Genomic DNA, 23,037 nt, shown 5'->3' with positions numbered 1-23,037 from the left:
AATGACAGGAACTTTACTTGTCCCATAACAATTTTCCACGAAGTCTAGCGATTTGCACATGCTGATACTCTACACGCTTTTTCTAAACACGAATAACTGCACTTAATTTTACCACTTCATCGTCAAAGCAGGTTTGTGCTGACGATTCAGAAAATCTGGCACTGATATTTGGAAAGATGAACTGGCTGCTTTTGTGCCATAGAAGTGTTTTACAGCTTTAGACGGATTGTCGAACCTTTCTGGCGGTCTCCTCTTCATCGTCAGTTGAGGTGGCGTATTTGGAATGTCAAACAATGTGGTTCATTGCATTCCACACGAGTTTATTATCGTTTGTTCGACATGTAGCAGATGAAACTTAACATTACTATAAGGGTTAACAGGGTCTTTTTTCATAAGATCTTCTCCTCTGCTATTCACTAGCCTTTTTCTACTCCTAAAACGAAACATTTATCATCAATATAAACATGGATGTCTCCCTATACCTCCATGAATATAAATGTAATTTGCAAGCGAATCCTGACGATGCAGTTTAGCAACATGATGGTATATACGTCTCAGAATCGTTAGGAAACCTAAAAAAAAAAGAAAAAAAATGTGGTATCTTCTTCTTGTTGTTGCTGCATTTTATTACGCTACGCTATACTCTAGTTTGTAAAGACCATTGTACAAACCAAAATAAACAACATGCAATGTTCACTTTCGCGATCGCCCCGAACCTATCACTTTAACTTACTGGCCGGTTGGCGCGCTGCTGGTGCAATAGGCAACAAGATCGAGGCGAAGTGTCGCGACTGTTATGTTAGGCTGTGGTTTTAGTTGCTGACCTCTTGGTACGCTGCTGGCGTGGTGATCACTGGTTGTAAGAATTTGCCAATGATCTTTGGTGATTGGTGTTCATTGTCATTGCTATGATCTTTGCACAGGATTGTAAATGTTGATGCATTGACGGCGAGTGGTGTGTGAATGTTGAATTTTGAAGTGTGTTATTATAAACTGTTTATTAATAGCATTAGCCTTAGGAGACCACCTTCGGCATGATGTTTAAGAGAAAGCTTGCAGCTCTTGAGTATCCAGTGAAGGATTTTAACGTGAATGGTTAGTAAGTAGTGGTAATGCATTTTTGCTGTTTTGCAAAGTGTCATCATCATTCATGTTTCAGTTATGATTTAATATCCTGACATCTTGTAATTTGCAATAGCCGCAGCTATGGAAAGTAACGCGAACTTATTGCAAGCATCGACTTTAACCGACATTGTTAAGAATTTGACACGAAACACAGCTTTTCACAAGTCCGTGTTTTATGGTTTGCGATAACAACATAAAAAAGTTGTTAATGTGTGCAAATTTTACATCAGTAACAACTTTTTTCCAATTTACTATTTAAGTTGGTATTTCCTTTCGCTAATTTCCATTGTTAAATAAATGGAGTGCGTACACCAAAAATCAGAACATTTTTGCGATTATACAAGGTTCTTCATTTAATCGAAACTAGGTTAGAATGCTGCCTGTTTTCATGGCAACATAAGAGACCATACAATTTTAATGAGCAGTAACCTATTTGTTTAAGAATTTATCATTAAAATGAATATAATAGTATGAGTTGTGTGTGTATGCCAAGCTTCCTTAAATGATGTCCTCCTCATGTTTCCTCACATTATATCTGCAGCTATACTTCGCAAGCTACGTGATGGTGTGTGGTGTTGTGTACTTCTGGTACCACTATCTGTTATTCCCCTCGTTCTCTATTTCATTCACAAATGGGCCATGGAGATAATGATTGCTCCTATATCTCCGTAATAACTCGAATTTTCTCATTGTGGTCATTTTGAAACATGTATATGGGACGAAGTAATACCTTGCCTAACTCTTCCCAGAATTTAATCTCTTGAAATTTCCAAAGTAACGTAACTGAAATGTGGTAAGGATCCCAGAGTGAAGATCCATTGAAGTCTTTTGGAAACCACGCCCATAGAGGAATTAAATTTTTTAAAGGTGCTTCTTATGAATCTGAGCTTGGCATCTGCTTTTCATACTATTTATTTTATGCCTAGGTCATTCCACTTCATGCCATTCTAGATCATTGTTTTCCAACCCGAGGGTAATTACCCCTGAGGGGTAACAACAAGAAGTTGAATTGAATTTCTTGCAAGAAACTATTTTTTTTAAAAAAAGATTGTTACTATTATCACTATTTCGTGAGACTTTAATACTGATTAGGCTATCAAACTTTCCAGAAACAACTAGCATTAACATGTGACACTATGTGGTGGGAATTACAATTTAAGAAACAAATGTGCGAACATCTTCCTCACGTAGTCCACCCCTACTCATATGTAGTACGCGTTCATGGCAGTAAAATTGGGGGGGGGGGGGGTCATATGCTCAAATATTTCATGAAAATGCCTTTGGGAAGTTCCTACAATACACCAGCAATTGTTTCATTATTAACTTTACATCAATAAATGAACTAATTGACAGCAACTATGTAATGCTGACCACACTGCTGAGGGCAAACATTGTATAATAATTATTATTAGTGTCAGTAATGAAACACAACACATTGACAGCCAAGGTCTTCCAATTTCTGTCAGTTCTGAGGTAAGGCGACTGTAGCCAAGTGATTTACAAGTAGTAGACATAAGTACTGTCACATATTTTTACTTTGTTGTTGTTGTTGTGGTCTTCAGTCCTGAGACTGGTTTGATGCAGCTCTCCATGCTACTCTATCCTGTGCAAGCTTCTTCATCTCCCACTACCTACTGCAACCTACATCCTTCTGAATCTGCTTAGTGTATTCATCTCTTGGTCTCCCCCTACGATTTTTACCCTCCACGCTGCCCTCCAATACTAAATTGGTGATCCCTTGATGCCTCAGAACATGTCCTACCAACCGATCCCTTCTTCTGGTCAAGTTGTGCCACAAACTCCTCTTCTCCCCAATCCTATTCAGTACCTCCTCATTAGTTATGTGATCTACCCATCTAATCTTCAGCATTCTTCTGTAGCACCACATTTCGAAAGCTTCTATTCTCTTCTTGTCCAAACTATTTACCGTCCATGTTTCACTTCCATACATGGCTACACTCCATACAAATACTTTCAGAAATGACTTCCTGACACTTAAATCTATACTCAATGTTAACAAATTTCTCTTCTTCAGAAACGCTTTCCCTGCCATTGCCAATCTACATTTTATATCCTCTCTACTTCGACCATTATCAGTTATTTTACACCCCAAATAGCAAAACTCCTTTACTACTTCAAGTGTCTCATTTCCTAATCTAATTCCCTCAGCATCACCCGACTTAATTCGACTACATTCCATTATCCTCGTTTTGCTTTTGTTGATGTTCATCTTATATCCTCCCTTCAAGACACCATCCATTCCGTTCAACTGCTCTTCCAAGTCCTTTGCTGTCTCTGACAGAATTACAATGTCATCGGCGAACCTCAAAGTTTTTATTTCTTCTCCATGGATTTTAATACCTACTCCGAATTTTTCTTTTGTTTCCTTTACTGCTTGCTCAATATACAGATTGAATAAAATCGGGGAGAGGCTACAACCCTGTCTTACTCCCTTACCAACCACTGCTTCCCTTTCATGCCCCTCGACTCTTATAACTGCCATCTGGTTTCTGTACAAATTGTAAATAGCCTTTCGCTCCCTGTATTTTACCCCTGCCACCTTTAGAATTTGAAAGAGAGTATTCCAGTCAACATTGTCAAAAGCTTTCTCTAAGTCTACAAATGCTAGAAACGTAGGTTTGCCTTTCCTTAATCTTTCTTCTAAGATAAGTCGTAAGGTCAGTATTGCCTCACGTGTTCCAGTATTTCTACGGAATCCAAACTGATCTTCCCTGAGGTCGGCTTCTACTAGTTTTTCCATTCGTCTGTAAAGAATTCGTGTTAGTATTTTGCAGCTGTGGCTTATTAAACTGATTGTTCGGTAATTTTCACATCTGTCAACACCTGCTTTCTTTGGGATTGGAATTATTATATTCTTGTTGAAGTCTGAGGGTATTTCGCCTGTTTCATACATCTTGCTCACCAGATGGTAGAGTTTTGTCAGGACTGGCTCTCCCAAGGCCGTCAGTAGTTCCAATGGAATGTTGTCTACTCCGGGGGCCTTGTTTCGACTCAGGTCTTTCAGTGCTCTGTCAAACTCTTCACGCAGTATCGTATCTCCCATTTCATCTTCATCTACATCCTCTTCCATTGCCATAATATTGTCCTCAAGAACATCGCCCCTGTATAGACCCTCTATATACTCCTTCCACCTTTCTGCCTTCCCTTCTTTGCTTAGAACTGGGTTTCCATCTGAGCTCTTGATATTCATACAAGTGGTTCTCTTCTCTCCAAAGGTCTCTTTAATTTTCCTGTAGGGAGTATCTATCTTACCCCTAGTGAGACAAGCCTCTACATCCTTACATTTGTCCTCTAGCCATCACTGCTTAGCCATTTTGCACTTCCTGTCGATCTCATTTTTGAGACATTTGTATTCCTTTTTGCCTGCGTCATTTACTGCATTTTTATATTTTCTCCTTTCATCAATTAAATTCAATATTTCTTCTGTTACCCAAGGATTTTTACTTAACTGATTTTAAATAGGGATGCCGGGTGTGTCTAAAGCAAATGTCGTGAGAGATAGGAGTGCTGGAAAGCAAGCTTTGTAACAAATATCAACGCTCAATGTGGATAGTTACCATTCTTTTCTGTGAAGGAGTTGCAGGTAGCACTTGTAGTGGATCGAGAATTCATAATTCTATAAAGAAAGTCATTAGATCTAAGCAACACCAATTGTCTAGTTGACTCATTAGTTTGAGATTTAACACAGCATCTATATAAACAAATTTTGTCTCTCTTCCATCATTTTAAAAATGTACCTGGTTGAGGGTTCCTCCCCCTCCCCTCCCAGAGTTTACTTAGTTGCTAATGTTGATATTGGAGGAAGGGGGTTGTAAACTAATGTCTGATTACAAACAGGTCTAATGATGTTGGCAACCATTGTTGTAGAATAGTTTCTCGTAGGCATGTTATGGTCTTTACTGCTCTCAGTGATTTAACACCAATAGTGTAATTGTACAGCAGCGGATTTCTTCATCTATTCATATGCAACATGTTACATTTATTTACATTCAGGGTCATCAGCCAATTCTTGCAGCTCTCGTCAGTCCCTTGCAGGTCTTCCTGCAGTTTGTCACAGACTTAAGCCATTGCTAACTTCTTATAGGCAATTGCATTATTTGTGAACAGTGTCATGGAGTTAATGGCATTATTCACTAGGCCATTATATATATATATATTGTAAACGGTACCAGTCCTGTCACATTGCTTTGGGTTACTCTTGAAATTATCTTTACATCTGTCAATTTTGTTCCATTAAGAATATCATGTTGTTGACTTCTGTCTACAAGGAAATCCTGATTCTACTCACATGTCTTCTTTATTTCCCAGCAAGAGAGAGCGCAGAGCTGTATTAAATGTCTTCTTGAAGTCAAAGCACACTTTGTCAGACAGGGTGCTGATTTCTACAGTGGTCTGGACTTCATGGATGAATGGAGCAAGCTGAGTTTTGAAAAGCTTGTGTTTGCAGATTTTATGGTGGTTTTTATAGAGGAAATTTTCATTCTCCAAAGATTCTATAATACATGAGCATAAAGCCTGTTTCATAATTCTACAGCAGATTGACATTACTGATGTAGGCCTATATATGCATCTGATCTACAGCCCCCCTGGGAAACTGGGATGACTACACTTTTTTCGTTCACTAGGTGCCTGTTGTTGCTTCAGCGACATTCAGTTAACTACTGTTAGAAGGGGAGCAAGTTCTTTCCCGGACCAGTAGTCTCCGTAGAATCTTACTCCTATCTCAACCATTCTAGATTACTTTCGCTATGAAGCAGTTGTAGTTTTTTTTCTATCTATTCCATGACTTATCTCAGTATCTGCTATTTTAGCATTTGTGCATTGAATTAAAGGAGAAGCCAAATTGCGCCCTTCTGCAGTGAAATGGGGTTGGAAGACTGACTTCCATATTTCATCCTTGTCTCTGTAATCTTCCATCTCTGCCTGTATGGTCACTGAACAGCTTGACATAGATTTCAGTCTGCGTGCTGACTTTACATAACATTAAACCTTTGTAGGGTTTTTAATCAGTTCAGTTGTTGTTTTCTAATACATTCAACATTACTCTCATTGCTTTCCTTACACTCATTTTTACTTTATTCAGCTTTTATTTGTCAGCTACATTTTTTTCACTTAAATTTGAGATGCTCTCATTGGTTTTGTATGAACTGCCTAACACAGCTATTAAACCACTGTGTGTCCTTCCCATTTGTGAAACAACTGCTTGTCACATACTTATCTTAGGTGCATTGATCAGTGCTTTTTAATTTTATCCATTTGTGCTCCACATCTTTATCCATACGAATTAAAATAAACTGAATACTAGATCCAGAATGAAATTTTCACTTTGCAGCGGAGTGTGCGCTGATATGAAACTTCCTGGCAGATTAAAACTGTGTGCCAGACCGAGACTCGAACTTGAGACCTTTGCCTTTCGCGGGCAAGTGCTCTAACAACTGAGCTACCCAAGCACGGCTCACACCCCATCCTCACAGCTTTAATTCCTCCAGTACCTCGTCTCCTACATTCCAAATACTGGATGTTGACTACACAGACACTCTGTAATTTGTATCCTGTTTCTCTTGCTAAGCAAAAATATTTTCCTGTCTTTACTACATTCCTAGTAGTACCACTATCACTCACTCATCCTATCACAAATTATGATCACTGATGCCCTCCTGTGTGTTAACTGATTTCAGAAGTTCAGATGTGTTTCTTGAAGTAATTCCCAGAAAAGACATTCACAATACATCACACAAATCCCTATTCCCAGTACCAGTTTTGATTGTGTCTCTCTCCCATTAAACAGCCAGGAAATTGAAGTTCCCATCCCACATTACAATAAGATAATCAGGAAGCTTATTCACAATACTCTGCAAGTTCTCTCTGAAGCCCTCTGCCACTACAGCTTCCGATGCAGATGATGTTTAAAAGCTTCCAATTAACATATTTGGCCCAGCTTCCAGCTTTGATGTTTAACTTCACCTAGATTATTTAACATTAAGAATCCATAATACTCCCACCAGGTGGTAGCAAATTAATTCCTTACTGCAGTAAATACGCCATCACTATTGGCATGTAACCTGTCCTTGTGATGTATATTTCAATTTGAATTTAGGAGTTAGTTGCTGTTAATTTCTGGGTTCAATCAACTCTCTTCCTAGGACTATCTTGGCATTGTTCCTTTCAATACTTTACCGTGGGTGCACCTGCAGAAATCTTATATCGTACTAAACTTTTCCCCTAGTAGCGCTTCTTATATTGTTGCAGAATTGACAGATCATCCGGTTTAGACCTTTGACTCGGCTTCAAACCAGAGGACCACATTAATAGCCACTAGCTGGGCATCCTCCCCATCCCGAATGGGACCTCACAGCGCACTTATCAAGTCCATGCTGGCCTTCTTTCCTGGTCTGCCTGCTATTTCTCTGAGGGGCTGTATTACCCACCTATGTAGGAGTTCCATTGACTGACATATCTGGTTCTGCATTTGTCCAAACTTACCAGGAAAATCAGCCACTGGCCCAACAGTTGAGGCATCTTGTGATGGGCCAGATGTGTTATCAACACTGGGTAGTGCTTTGTACCTATTGCTGACTAGTAGAGGGGCAGCTGTGTGGCCAGTTCTCACATCCACACTCCACCCAGAGATGCACGAACCCACCACTGTCCACCATGCACCTTTCAGTGATGACACCATGGTTAGATGTGCACTGGAAAATGTTGTGACAACGGGGTTTCCAGAGGATACCAACAGCACTAAAGGATGATGGCTTCCTCCATGTATTTGTGCAAAGCAACAGCGTGAAGTGTGTTGACCCCAGCCAATGCAGCTTCCAACTGTTTACAGGCAGGGACCAATTCTCTTAATGTCTGTACACAGCAATCACAGTCCCTATCCGTTTTGTACTGTGTAAAAACAGTTTATAATAATTTAAAAATCAAAGCAGTCTGGACCAATTGAGAAAGAACAAATAGGCCTCGAAAAGAATTTTATTGCCTGACTGTGAAGTTGTGATGGGCACAAAATATAAACAAGAAAAATAAAATAAAGGTAACCTACCCATTACTTCATTAATGATTTTAAGCTTTTGTTGAGATGTATATTCCCATAGTTGTTCTCTATATTTATGAATGATAGAGCGCGTACAAGTTAATGATTCTGTAATGTAGCGTACAAGTTAATGATTCTGTAATGTATTTCCCACAATTTCATTAAAATAAAGTCTAGTATTCTGTCATTGCCTATTGTTGTTGTTGTGGTCTTCAGTCCTGAGACTGGTTTGATGCAGCTCTCCATGCTACTCCATCCTGTGCAAGCTTCTTCATCTCCCAGTACCTACTGCAACCTACATCCTTCTGAATTTGCTTAGTGTATTCATCTCTTGGTCTCCCTCTACGATTTTTACCCTCCACGCTGCCCTCCAATGCTAAATTTGTGATCCCTTGATGCCTCAAAACATGTCCTACCAACCGATCCCTCCTTCTAGTCAAGTTGTGCCACAAACTTCTCTTCTCCCCAATCCTACTCAATACCTCATTAGTTACGTGATCAACCCACCTTATCTTCAGCATTCTTCTGTAGCATCACATTTCGAAAGCTTCAATTCTCTTCTTGTCCAAACTATTTATCGTCCATGTTTCACTTCCATACTTGGCTACACTCCATACAAATACTTTCAGAAATGACTTCCTGACACTTAAATCTATACTCAATGTTAACAAATTTCTCTTCTTCAGAAACGATTTCCTTGCCATTGCCAGTCTACATTTTATATCCTCTCTACTTCGACCATCATCAGTTATTTTACACCCTAAATAGCAAAACTCCTTTACTACTTTAAGTGTCTAATTTCCTAATCTAATTCCCTCAGCATCACCAGATTTAATTTGACTACATTCCATTATCCTCGTTTTGCTTTTGTTGATGTTTATCTTATATCCTCCTTTCAAGACACTGTCCATTCCGTTCAACTGCTCTTCCAAGTCCTTTGCTGTCTCTGACAGAATTACAATGTCATCGGCGAACCTCAAAGTTTTTACTTCTTCTCCATGAATTTTAATACCAACTCCGAATTTTTCTTTTGTTTCCTTTACTGCTTGCTCAATATACAGATTGAATAACATCGGGGAGAGGCTACAACCCTGTCTTACTCCTTTCCCAACCACTGCTTCCCTTTCATGCCCCTCGACTCTTATAACTGCCATCTGGTTTCTGTACAAATTGTAAATAGCCTTTCGCTCCCTGTATTTTATCCCTGCCACCTTCAGAATTTGAAAGAGAGTGCTGTGACTTATTAGACTGATAGTTCGGTAATTTTCACATCTGTCAACACCTGCTTTCTTTGGGATTGGAATTATTATATTCTTCTTGAAGTCTGAGGGTATTTCGCCTGTCTCATACATCTTGCTCACCAGATGGTCGAGTTTTGTCAGGACTGGCTCTCCCAAGGCCGTCAGTAGTTCTAATGGAATGTTGTCTACTCCCACGGCCTTGTTTCGACTCAGGTCTTTCAGTGCTCTGTCAAACTCTTCACGCAGTATCGTATCTCCCATTTCATCTTCATCTACATCCTCTTCCATTTCCATAATATTGTCCTCAAGAACATCGCCCCTGTATAGACCCTCTATATACTCCTTCCACCTTTCTGCCTTCCCTTCTTTGCTTAGAACTGGGTTTCCATCTGAGCTCTTGATATTCATACAAGTGGTTCTCTTCTCTCCAAAGGTCTCTTTAATTTTCCTGTAGGCAGTATCTATCTTACCCCTAGTGAGACAAGCCTCTACATCTTTACATTTGTCCTCTAGCCATTCCTGCTTAGCCATTTTGCATTTCCTGTCGATCTCATTTTTGAGATGTTTGTATTCCTTTTTGCCTGCGTCATTTACTGCATTTTTATATTTTCTCCTTTCATCAATTAAATTCAATATTTCTTCTTTTACCCAAGGATTTCTATTAGCCCTCGTCTTTTTACCTACTTGATCGTCTGCTGCCTTCACTACTTCATCCCTCAGAGCTACCCATTCTTCTTCTACTGTATTTCTTTCCCCCATTCCTGTCAATTGTTCCCTTATGCTCTCCCTGAAACTCTCTACAACCTCTGGTTCTTTCAGTTTATCCAGGTCCCATCTCCTTAAATTCCCACCTTTTTGCAGTTTCTTCAGTTTCAATCTGCAGTTCATAACGAATAGATTGTGGTCAGAATCCACATCTGCCCCTGGAAATGTCTTACAATTTAAAATCTGGTTCCTAAATCTCTGTCTTACCATTATATAATCTATCTGATACCTTTTAGTATCTCCAGGATTCTTCCAGGTATAAAACCTTCTTTTATGATTCTTAAACCAAGTGTTAGCTATGATTAAGTTATGCTCTGTGCAAAATTCTACAAGGCGGCTTCCTCTTTCATTTCTTCCCCCCAATCCATATTCGCCTACTATGTTTCCTTCTCTCCCTTTTCCTACTGACGAATTCCAGTCACCCATGACTGTTAAATTTTCGTCTCCCTTCACTACCTGAATAATTTCTTTTATCTCGTCATACATTTCATCAATTTCTTCATCATCTGCAGAGCTAGTTGGCATATAAACTTGTACTACTGTAGTAGGCATGGGCTTTGTGTCTATCTTGGCCACAATAATGCGTTCACTGTGCTGTTTGTAGTAGCTAACCCACACTCCTATTTTTTTATTCATTATTAAACCTACTCCTGCATTACCCCTATTTGATTTTGTATTTATAACCCTGTAATCACCTGACCAAAAGTCTTGTTCCTCCTGCCACCGAACTTCACTAATTCCCACTATATCTAACTTTAACCTATCCATTTCCCTTTTTAAATTTTCTAACCTACCTGCCCGATTAAGGGATCTGACATTCCACGCTCCGATCCGTAGAACGCCAGTTTTCTTTCTCCTGATAACGACGTCCTCTTGAGTAGTCCCCGCCTGGAGATCCGAATGGGGGACTATTTTACCTCCGGAATATTTTACCCAAGAGGATGCCATCATCATTTAATCATACAGTAAAGCTGCATGTCCTCGGGGAAAAAATTACGGCTGTAGTTTCCCCTTGCTTTCAGCCGTTCGCAGTACCAGCACAGCAAGGCCGTTTTGGTTAATGTTACAAGGCCAGATCAGTCAATCATCCAGACTGTTGCCCCTGCAACTACTGAAAAGGCTGCTGCCCCTCTTCAGGAACCACATGTTTGTCTGGCCTCTCAACAGATACCCCTCCATTGTGGTTGCACCTACGGTACGGCCATCTGTATCGCTGTGGCACGCAAGCCTCCCCACCAACGGCAAGGTCCATGGTTCATGGGAGGTGTCATTGCCTATGGAGTATTTATTTATTTATTTTATTTTATGACTGTAGGCACTTTAATGCGTAAAGCTTCATGGAGAAATATAGATGCTTTTATTACTTTTGTATAATATTGATAAGAACTTCTAGCTCTATTGCTCTTGTTGATTTATTAGGTCCTCAGTTATTTTAGTGAAAAAGCCATTGTAGGATTTAATATGTTTTATGGATGTAATGTCACTTCATTTTTGTATACAGTATATTGCTTGTTATCAATTTAAGTTCAAAATGCCTTTCACATATTTGTTAGATTCCTCCATTAATTGATTATTATGTATTAGGGTGTGCTAAAAAGTAATGTCTTTGAATTTTTTATGTGAAAACTCTTTAACTTTTTTTAACATTCTATATCTTTATTCTTCATGTTTATGTATTTGCAGCCCTCTGCAACTAGTGGGCTTCGAATGTAGCACATAACATGGCGTTGTGTAACGTAATTATATGTGTGTAACAGAAACAGCGTGCTGTAATTGAGTTTCAAATTCAAAGAGTTCATCCACACAATGAGCACCTTCTCCATTGAGAAGACAATGTCAGTCCACACACAAGTGCTGCAATATCTGAAACAATCCATCGTCTTGATTTCATTGTCCTTATCATCCTATGTACATTCCCAACTTTGCCTCATTCAATTTTCATCTGTTTCCAAAACACAAAGAACACCTTTGGGTACTTCTCTTTGTTAGTGATGAAGCAGTGCAAGCAGAAGGTTAGGTTGTGGCTCTGCTAACAGCGTCAAAAATTCTGCAGTGATGATATCAGCAAACTGGTCTTTCGTTGGGAGAAATGTGTACATTCCAAGGGTGACTGTGTTGAGAAATAAGTATGTAGACATGAAGAACAAAGATTTAAAATGTTAATAATAATTGTTTTATTTAAAAAGCTGTTATAGTTTTCATATAAAAAATTGGAAGCCATTATTTTCCTTCACACCCTCGTAAAATCTACTCTCATACGATCTATAATGCTTTGCTTGTTGTATTACTTTTCTATACATTGCACAGCATTACTTGTTATGTATTTTAAAATTGTCAACTTCATGATGTTTTGTGTAGTTATTTAGGTAGCACTATTTTGATTGTGTTCAACTTCAGATCAAACCCAGCAGTACTGGGTATTGATGGTATGGCGTTGTTGCACCCTAAAAGTGCAAAAAGAAAGAAAACAGAACACTGACAATGTTCTTTTTGCATCAGTGTTGTTCTACATTAGGTTGGAAGGTGACAGGTGTGTGGTGAATTGGTGAAGCAGTTTCAAATGCTTCAGCTAATCAGATTTTTATCCCTTTTTCTATGTGCATCCATTTTGGCAAGTGATTAGTAGACATAAGTAGTAGAAAGGGAGCCAAATAATTCAAGAAAACAAAATGTGGTTATAAAAGGCTTTGCTACAAATTTTAGGAATATGTGGTGTAAAGCACATTGTATGAAAACCCTACTGCTTTATATAGACAGATTTTCTTCTTCTAAAGGCCTCTTCATATCCTTCTGATGGCACAGTAAGAAATCTTGGAGAGGGATGGGGTGGTTGAGACTGGTATCCATTTCACAGTTTAGTGTTGTATTTTGTGACCTAATATAGAAGCACTAGTGTGTCCTTTTTAATGTATTTTGTGACCTAATATAGAAGCACTAGTGTGTCCTTTTTAATGTATTTTGTGACCCAATCTAGAAGCTCTAGTGTGTCTTTTTTAATGTGTGATCCATTTTAAATATTTGTTGCAAAGACCTTTAACTCTATGTTTCTCTTTTAAGATGAAAGAGAGTGTCGGAGCCTGATCCTGTGGCTGGAGGATCAGAAAATAAGACATTACAAAATAGAAGATAGAAAGGGACTGAGAGATGTGGACTCTCCAGAGTGGAACAATTCCTTCTGTCAATACTTGCATGATTTAGCTTGTCCAGTTCAGAGTGAAAAAATGACAGAACAACTTGAATGGCTGCTGAGCTTCTCTGTCAGAGTTGAATATGCTGACAATGGTATGTATTAATAGCTTTACAGGTTAGGTCCATATTTGCACACAGTCTGCCGGGTTTTTCTTCTCTTTTAAGTAGAAATGTTGCCACACCTATCTATTGCTCTTTCTTGTATTATCATGTCTTCCAAGCACATAAAATATGGCTTTAATGAAATTGAACTTAATACCTTTCATTGAATACATATACAGTGCTAATTATTCGCATGATATTTTAAAAGACTGTTTTGCATTTTGTCAGTTTATAATGTTTATAATTGCCAATGGTTTTCACATACATATGTGTATTATCCTTTTAGTCACTATTGTGCAGAATGTTAGGTTGGTACATCAGAAATAAAGTGGAAAGCAGGCAGTTGTGCTTGTACAAAAAGTTCCCGAAAGGAAATGGTTGGTTGATAGACTGTGCAACAGATTAATTGCTGTACTGTTAATTGTCTTTGCTTGAACACCAAGATAATGATCGGAAGTGAATGTATTTTTTCTGAAATTTATTCACCCGACTGCATCTAAATGCTGTCATCTCATCCTGTTGTGAAGGGAAAGTTGCATTTAAATTGCATTTGCAGTAGGAGAGAGATTAACAGGTATTTCCACCAATGGTGTGGGAGCTCTGTATATGGGTACCAAATCCTGTATTGTTTAGAGGTCATCACACTGCCTATGGCTATACCACATTGGACATCTGCTGCAATTCAGTGAACTAAATGTCCGGTTCCTGCTTGAACGTCAAGTTGAAATTTTGCGGATCAGTGGGGACTGACTGTTTACAAGATAAGGTTTGCTCATTGCCCCAAAGTAAGCTGTTCAAAATTATTTGGAAAGTTTACTATAGTTGAGTCAGCATGAGAAGATTCCTCACAGCTAGCAGTGTTGCTGCCAGCTTTCAGCTATGTAGCAGGGAAAAGTAGTAGTTGTCTGTGTAACTGTGACAGCACTGAGGCATTGACAATTAGAAATGTACAAAATTGCATTATGTGATTGGTTGAGTCAGGCACACAAAGCTGTCACACGAAGGCGACATGGAGTTCCATACACCAACTCGACTACAGTACTCATCCATATTATTCTCCAGTGCAATGAGTAGCTCATGTCATTACAAACTCCTACTTAGGAATGTGGCCAAAAGCTATCAAAGCTATACCGATGTGTCAGTATAGGTGCGGATGGATATGTGTGTGTGTGCGAGTGTATACCTGTCCCTTTTTCCCCCTAAGGTAAGTCTGTCTGCTCCCAGGATTGGAATGACTCCTTACCCTCTCCCTTAAAACCTACATCCTTTCGTCTTTCCCTCTCCTTCCCTCTTTCCTGATGAAGCAACCGTGGGTTGCGAAAGCTTGAATTTTGTGTTTGTGTTTGTTAGTGTCGCTGTCAACATACCAATGCTTTCGCTATATATCATTTGCACTGTAAATACAGAATTGTTAGGCGCTTCAGCAATTCTGTGGAATTTATTTTCAAGTTGTAATCCCATGTAACACTCTCAACCTCTGCGATCTGCATGTCTTCATATGTTACAGACATGCTGGAAGGAAATCTCGTACAGGATGTGAACTGCATATAGTGGGTCTTTTCAAAGTTTAATGACAGTGAATTAGCTTAAAACTGCTTATTAATGTTGGTGAAAATTTGATTAGCAGCAATTTCCAAATCTGCACTTGACTTGCTATTTATTGCAATGTTTGTATCATCTGCAAACAAAACAAACTTGGCATGGAACGAGCATGTAGGGATGTGAAGGTGAATGGTCTACTTTGGTTTATTGGAAGAATTTTAGGGAAGTGTGGTTCATCTGTAAAGGAGACCCCATATAGAACACCAGTGCAACCCATTATTGAGTACTGCTCGGTGTTTGGGATCCGCACCAGATCATATTGAAAGAAGATACCGAAGCAATTCAGTGGAGGGCTGCAAGTATTGCAGAGATGCATCAGGAAATCAAATGTGAATCCTGGAGGAAAGGCGACATTCTTTCTAAGGAACACTGTTGAGAAAATGTAGAAGCTGACTACAGAACAATTCTACTGCCACCAGCATACATTTAATGTAAGGACCCTTAAGAGAAATTCGGGCTGATGTTGAGGAATATAGACAATCATTTTTATTTCATTCTATTTGTGAGTGGAACAGGAAAGGAAATGCTAGTAGTAGTAGTAGTACAGGTATCCTCCAACACAACCGTACTGTGTCTTGTGAAGGATGTATGTGGATGTAGATGTAGAAATTGAAATGTTATTTTTGCTTTTAAAATCTCCCTGCCTAAGATATTGATGACACTACAGTCGCATTTCTTTTGATGTAGCCCCCATTTGTTTATTCATTGTTTGTCTGCCATTCAGTGCACTTTGCTGTGCATGAAGACTTAATAAAAACTCCTAATTTGTACTCCTGTATCTGAATTTTAATACTGTAAACCTTAATAGGTTGTGGGCCCAGTTTAATTGCAGAATTTCAGACAGAAATTTATGACGACATTTTTTTTTTTATACATATTTGAGCCACCTCGTGCATCGTTTATTGTGCCATGTTGGATGAAGGTATCTCGAAGGATAGTGAAATCCGAAGGATCAAATTTGCAACTATGGAAATTTCAAATTCTGGCTTTGTTCGACAGCTACATCATTTGAGATGTGGTGGATGGCCAGAGAGCAAAATCTGAGGATTTTGACAATGTCTGCTTGGAATACTGTGGCTAAAAGAGAGTGCATTTCAACCATGGTGGAGTATTTGCAACTTGAATTTTTTATAACATGCACTACTGCTCATGAAATGTGGGAGAAATTGTTCATGATTCACCGAAAACCATTCAATGCGAACAAACTGTCTTTCATGTAAAACTTTCATGAGTACCAAATGAAGGCTAGTACTCTAGTGTAGCGGCATATCACACAAATCATGAACATTGACTGTCAACTCAAGGACATGGGTGTACCTGTATCAGACATAGCAATCATGGCCAAGATCCTCGTAAATGTTCTGAGTCATGACCTGGGACAGTGTGTCCAGGGATCAGCAAATGATTCTGAAACTGCCTGAGTGGCTCATCTCCAAAGGAAAGCAATTGAACAACATGGTGTCAATGTTTTAGTGAAATTTACAAATGTCAAATCATTGAAATTTCACTTGGAGATTACAGTAAATGTGACAGAAGCAAATCAGATCAATTAAAAAAAAAAAAAAAAAAAGGTTGTACATGGGCATTGGGAATGTGGACGAATTGATGGTGTGCGGTATGACACAGAAATAGGAAAAGTTTTTCTGTTGATATTTGTGTGGCAAAAGGTTTTAAGGTGAGCTTTGTAGATAAGCTTGTAAACATTTATCGCAGTGAAAGTGTTGTTGTCCAAAAAAGAAAACGGGATGGGTAAAACATTGTTCGTATCACACACACAATGTGATGTGAATTTTCGACCACAAATAACCTCAAATGTAGCATGAAAGATTGGGTCATATAAATGTCACATTGATAGCAAATTTGATGAAAACAAGTCTTATCAAGGGAATAAGCATGCCTGATGTGACGTCATTCTTTGTGAAGTGTCAATATGGAAGGTCTCACCGTTTATCTTTTAGCAAGAAATTCAGAAATAGGCATTTTTATACACAGTGATGTATGCGGACCAATACAGTTTGAATCATTTGTTGGTGCAAAGTATTTTGTAATGCTGATGGACAACGTATCTGGAGAATCTTGCATTTAAAGACTTTTTGGTGCACAAAACAACAACATCATTGCATCTCGTGGCATGAATTCACTGAAGGAATCATGACCATCCGTAAACCCATTTCAAAGCAGGATTGTGCTGATTTACATCATTTGTTCTCAATTTTGCACCCCAACACTGAGGAAACTGATGGCGAAGATGGAGAACATGATGTTGAGCCACAAGCTGAAGATGACAGAAAAGTAGGAGGAGAGTAGGATCGAGATTCCGGACACCCTCTTGAAGATCAGCAACAGTCTTATGGACTATGTGGTAGGAGCCAGAACTGAAGTGCAAACTATGTAAATTGTCTTGAGCCAAATGCTTTTAAAGAGCCAATCTTGGATTCAGACAAAGAAAAATGGAAATGTGCAATTGAAGGGTAAGTCGAAGTGCTTCAAATGAATGACACTTGGCTCACTGTGTCAAAACATACCCACAGATGATGAATCCAAAGTAGATTTTCAAAATTCAAGCACGAAAAACCGAAAATGGCTCCTGATGTATATCTCAACTCCTTGCTTGAGGCTTTACTCAATGCTCTGGACTAGACTATAACAAAACTTTATCGTCGGTAGTGACATATGACTCGCTGTGCACTTTGCTCATGATTTCAACCACAATAGATTTTGAAATGTTGCAATTTGATTTAAAGACCACTTTACTATATAGGAAACTAACCGAGGAAATTTATATGTAGGTGCCACAATATGTGATGCTGGATGAGAATGAATATCTATGCGAGCTTAAAAAAATCAATGTACAGTTTAAAGCAGACTTCTCATTGTTGGAATCAAACATTTTGTAAATTCTTGAAGATTTCAAAAAGAGTGATGCAGATATGCATACTTTCGATGTGGATTGAAAAAGCAAAGAATCCCTAGTGGTCATTGCAGAATTACTGTCACTTTACTCTCTGAATCCTGCACTGTTATTGTTATCTTAAGCAACCCATTGAATCAAACAAAATTTTTGATTGTAGAAAAATAGACTTAGTGAGGCAGTTACCTCATACGAAATGCAATGTATTGAGGATAACTTGTTTTTCAAGGCTCATCTTTTTTTCAGTATGTACAAAATTCAGTCTCTACCCAAGATTAATGATAACTGAAAACTACCATGTGATGTACCTAGTGATTTGGGCCGGGCAAATGCCCAGTGGGCAGGACATTTACAAATGGGAATTTGCCCAAAGTAGTTTTAAATACCCAAAATTGGCGCATTTATGTAAAAAAGTACTTTTTATAGTTTTTACTGCTAAAATGGATAATTTGCCAATTAAAATAAGGGATGGGATGATACTCCTAATATTAGAAGTTAGTAAATGTTTAAATTTAAACATATGCGGGTTGGAACTTTAATAGTGGCAACTGTTTATTCACAATCGATACAAAAGAGTTACCTGTTTGCGCCTGTTACTATCCTTCAAAGTAGTCACCAGCATTGTGTAGAACCTGTTACCAGCGATGTGGAAGGCGTAGTATACCATTAGCAGAGCCTTTTCTGTGGATGGCGTGAATGGAGCAGCCTACTGCCTGTTAAATGTCTGGAACAGTTCTGAAGCGAATGTCACAAAGTGGTTCCTTCATCTTCGGAATAAAATCAGTCAAGGCTTAAGTCTGGGGAGTAATGTGGATGGTACAGTACAGAGCAGCCATAGATTGTGCTGAATATGCCCACGCATTGTCGTGCAAAATGATGGCTGGATTGTGCAGAAAGTGTCGCCGCTTCTTTCACAAAGCTGGTCGTAGGTGATGCTCCAAAAATGAACAGTAATACGACTTAAGTCCTTATGACTTTGATTTCATTCTGAAGATGAAGGAACCACTTAGTGGCATTCGCTTCAGAACTGTTCCAGAGATTCGACAGGCATTAGACCGCTCCATTCACACCATCAACGGATCAGGCTCTGCTAACTGCATACTACGTCTTCCACATCACTGGCAACGGGTTCTACACAATGCTGGTGACTACTTTGAAGGACAGTAACAGGTGCAAACATGTAACTGTTTTGTATCGGTTGTGACTAATTAGTTGCCACTATTTAAGTTTCAACCCTCGTAGGTATGTCATTCATTGCCTTTACTACTAAGAACAAAGGGAAAGAAGAGAGAATCATTTTTTCTTCCTGGCATTCCAACTTGCTGTACCAAGGAATGGTGTGTGTTTTTGACAGCTACTTGTCATTTACAATGTCCTTTTTATTTGTACCAGTTCTCTTCTCTCCCGCTCCCCCATGCATGTGCCTCCCCCCCCCCCCCCCCCCCCCCCGCCCCTCCACACACACACACACCGTTGAATGGTTGTGTAGTGATAAGCCAGTATAAAAAATATTGTCTTTACATCATCGATCATCGCTTTGTAATGTAACACCCTATAATCGGTATCAAATTCCTGAATACTACTGATGAATGATTATTTATAGCAAAATTATTACTGAATGGCATGTATTTCTTGATAATAAATGTATTCTCAAATATTAAACTGTTTTCAATGAAAAAAATGCTTTATTGTCAGATGTAGTAACTTTTGAAATGGACTATAGTTTTCTGCGGTGCTCCTTTCTTTATCTACTTTCATATGGCTGCACTGCCATGAAGGTAAAATGAGAACACTAATGTAAAGATGATTTAATAACAAAGAATTGATGCCGAAGACACTGGAATCGTTTAATTCCAATGCTAGTCAATTACTAGAGAATTAGCGATACTTGGTCTCCTGGAATCGTAATCGGGACATGACTCATCCCTAATTAAAATCATTATGTATAAACTTTTTTTGCTCTAATAATTTTGCAGTAGTACAGCATAAGTAAAAATACAACCAACAGGCTACTTACTTAGTATAAACTATTTCAAGAATTACTTTTAAACTTCAGTTTTGTTTTCTTTTTTTATTATATGTTACCACAAGACTTGACCTCATTAAAAATCTATACTTATGTTTTCTGTCCAATTTATAAGTGCCATTTATCAGTTAATCTTTAAAATGCCCAGGTGTTTATACTGCACATTTGCTCCAACTTATAAATGCCCAGGCACTAGGCGCACAAGCTAATCAGCACATTAGCTTCAGTATCAAAACCTTGCTGTACTATGTTCATGATCAACTGACATACTTCCATAACATGTTAACATCCTAGAGAAATATCAGTCAGGCCTTCAGAAACATCACAGCAAATATATTAATTGAAGTGACACTCCCTCAGACAAGATGCAAGTTGATCATTTTAACACTTCTTGGTGTCAGTAATATGTGTAACTTGATTTTTATGTCTTAGTTTTGCAGACCTGCCCCTACAATTTGTTACATATTTAATTTTAATATTTCAGTTGACAAGTACAAGAATCAAACTGCAGAAAAGGTTAAAAAGCCAGAACTCAGTGCTCCAAAAGTCATATCTTCAAATCCCCTGGATAACTTGGATTGTGAGTATGTGAAATAACTTGTATGTAGCCACTTACTGTAACTGAAATTTATATTTTACTGCACTAATTTGGTTCACAGTTGAAAGTCCGGACTTTAAAAAGGGTGTGAATGCCTTAGCCCAATTGCTGAGCGTTACTGCTCACCCGGACCACCTTATAACACTAAAAGCTATCAGTAAAGTTGTTTGTCAGCGACTGTCTGCAGATGCATTGGAAAATCCACAGAGTGTAATAGTAAAGGTTAGTTTTACACACAGTTTCATTAATTATATATATTCTCTTTCATAGTAAGTACTGATTGAAAGCAACTTTTGTTTCACGCAGGGAAAGCCATTCCCATTTCAAGAAGCTGATCTTGGTTTTGACTTAGGAGATTACGTACTGAACCAGGCTGCAAAAATTTTGAGATTACTATACATACATGATGTAAGAGATCTTCAGACCAAAATTAATGAATGTATTGTTGCTGTACAGAGTATTACTGCTAATCCAAAGACTGACACCAAACTTGGAAAAGTTGGAAAATAATGTAATTAAATTCTTTTGTTTACATTAATGTGTTTATTCTTTGATATTAGATAAAATAAATGTTACAGCATAGTTCTGCATGTTTGTTGTTCTTCACATTGTCACAGAAACACTTCTTTTTATGCGTGATAAACGAGACTTGTGCAGTTTTCAAGTGTCCCATGAAGACTGCACATCTATTCTTGTGATGATTTGTTGAAGGGCGGTAAATTAAAAAGTCTTGCTGTACCCAGCACTGCAGCCACTGCAAAATACACACACTTTTTAGTTTGTAAGTGATGATGATAAATTATTACAAGCAGCAGAACAATAAATGTCCAATGTTACTGAAGCAGCTGGAAAATGGGTTAGCTTGTTTGATTCATGAATAAGCTCTTTGCAAATATATATAAAGCTCACACACTAATGCTCCTACAAGATGCCAGGTGGATGATGTGGTGTTGGGGATAGTCTCAGATGAGATCAGGGAGAGGGTTTGCAGGTGGAAGGAGTGGCAGGTTCTTTCTTTTGTGTGTGTATCAATAAGTCAACATTTGTGCATTTTGATGAGTAGTCTCTTTAATTAAAAATTATTTATATTCTACCAGAACTTTCTACAGAAATAGTCACACAGTAACATTATCACAATGGTTCCTGAAAATGCACTTACTTAATGCATATATCTTTATTAGGTATCCACACACGTTAGTTCCACTGTGAGGAGCACAACAAGAACTTAAATGGAAGAACATAATATATGAAGTGAGGTTAGAAGAAAATAATTTACAATTGTGTTTACTGGTCACTACAATGCAAACTGGACTATTGATTACTGGCTAGACTTGTGATATGAACAATGTTTACAATCACCACCTTGAAAAATAATTACAGATCCTGATGAAACAGATTGCTAATATTCCACATTCTGGCAGAAACTGCTCCTTCTGAATGAAAAATATGGTATTGGTGCAACATGAAGTCAGGGAGAAGGCGTATGACCATAAAGTAAACTTTAATATCTATTCGCTGCCGAAGGCGTCACTAAAATAATTTTTCACTCTGCTGTTCTGAAGTGATTTATTGGACCACTTTTGGGCTCTGCCCATCATCAGAATATCTATAAAGCAAGAATGCAAAGTCATAACCACAAATGTAATTAACAATATCTCACTTAGAGCAAATTTTACAAAAGTTTCTACATAAAATACAGTAGTAGACAAAAAAAGAGGTTCTTTGTAAAGAATATGGAATTGTGTGTGTCACCCTTCAGAATCTGTACTAATACCAGGACGGTGTTACAAAGCTTAATTGATACCACTTGCCACAGGTGGTATGCATGTGTAGGTCAGTGGTGCCCTTTTGTACCCAGAGAAATAGTTGAACAACCTTAGATTTTTTCTTTATTACTTATATTGTTAATATAAGTATAAAGCTAAAAATATAAGAGTACACACAACAGTGTGTACACTATACAGGATAAAATAAGCTGCTATACAAGAAAACTTTGTTCTCACACATGTCAACTGTGCCTGCAGATCCTAATACCACAACATGGGGCATAACACTGTATTTTGTGCATTCTTCCTCTTATATATAAGGCCTTAGCTATGCACTTCTGTGTCATTAGCTGCTGGTTTTCCTTAAGAATGTTTTAATGATAATAGCCCTTGGTCAACTTTTTTGTCATTGCAATGATATATCACAACAATTATAAAAACACGCACATATTTCTGAGCCAATGATTACTACAAAACTGCTCATGTGCTTAATATTTAATTGAAGGGGCACCTCCCACTCAATAAAGACACCTCTCCCCATCCTAAACGTGCCTATGTGCTGCCATGCGTTGTGGTTATATGCAATGTATCTCAGGTTAACTATTTTATCATATATTTTCATTTTTGTATGTATGAGGGTTATTTGGAAAGTAAAGAA

General features: G+C 38.3%; 1 protein-coding gene and 1 long non-coding RNA gene across 2 annotated transcripts in view; one reads left to right on the top strand and one right to left on the bottom strand.

Annotated features, from left to right (window-relative positions):
• The first annotated feature begins 905 nt into the window (after positions 1-905).
• On the top strand, positions 906-21,375 carry LOC126193774 (RNA transcription, translation and transport factor protein). Its single transcript, XM_049932714.1, has 5 exons — positions 906-1,095; positions 13,243-13,467; positions 20,500-20,595; positions 20,675-20,835; positions 20,920-21,375. The coding sequence occupies exons 1-5, from the start codon at positions 1,035-1,037 to the stop codon at positions 21,121-21,123; spliced, it is 747 nt and encodes a 248-aa protein (XP_049788671.1). The 5' UTR covers positions 906-1,034; the 3' UTR covers positions 21,124-21,375.
• The window catches only part of LOC126193791 (uncharacterized), a 33,576-nt gene continuing 31,642 nt past the window's right edge, over positions 21,104-23,037 (bottom strand). Inside the window, exon 2 of the long non-coding RNA XR_007538485.1 lies at positions 21,104-21,367. This is a non-coding gene — a long non-coding RNA (uncharacterized LOC126193791). The remainder of the gene's footprint in view (positions 21,368-23,037) is intronic.

The sequence above is a fragment of the Schistocerca nitens genome, chromosome 1 (assembly GCF_023898315.1).
Source record: "Schistocerca nitens isolate TAMUIC-IGC-003100 chromosome 1, iqSchNite1.1, whole genome shotgun sequence".
Classification (NCBI taxonomy): Eukaryota; Metazoa; Arthropoda; class Insecta; order Orthoptera; family Acrididae; genus Schistocerca; species Schistocerca nitens.
This window is presented reverse-complemented; position numbering and strand designations above follow the sequence as displayed.

What these genes read in the sequence shown, in the direction of transcription:
- LOC126193774 (XM_049932714.1), top strand. Translation starts at nt 1,035, where the DNA reads ATGATGTTTAAGAGAAAGCTTGCAGCTCTTGAGTATCCAGTGAAGGAT. An exon ending in GAAGGATTTTAACGTGAATG is followed by an intron (nt 1,096 to 13,242) that starts GTTAGTAAGTAG and finishes TTCTCTTTTAAG; the next exon opens with ATGAAAGAGAGTGTCGGAGC. An exon ending in CACAGAGTGTAATAGTAAAG is followed by an intron (nt 20,836 to 20,919) that starts GTTAGTTTTACA and finishes TGTTTCACGCAG; the next exon opens with GGAAAGCCATTCCCATTTCA.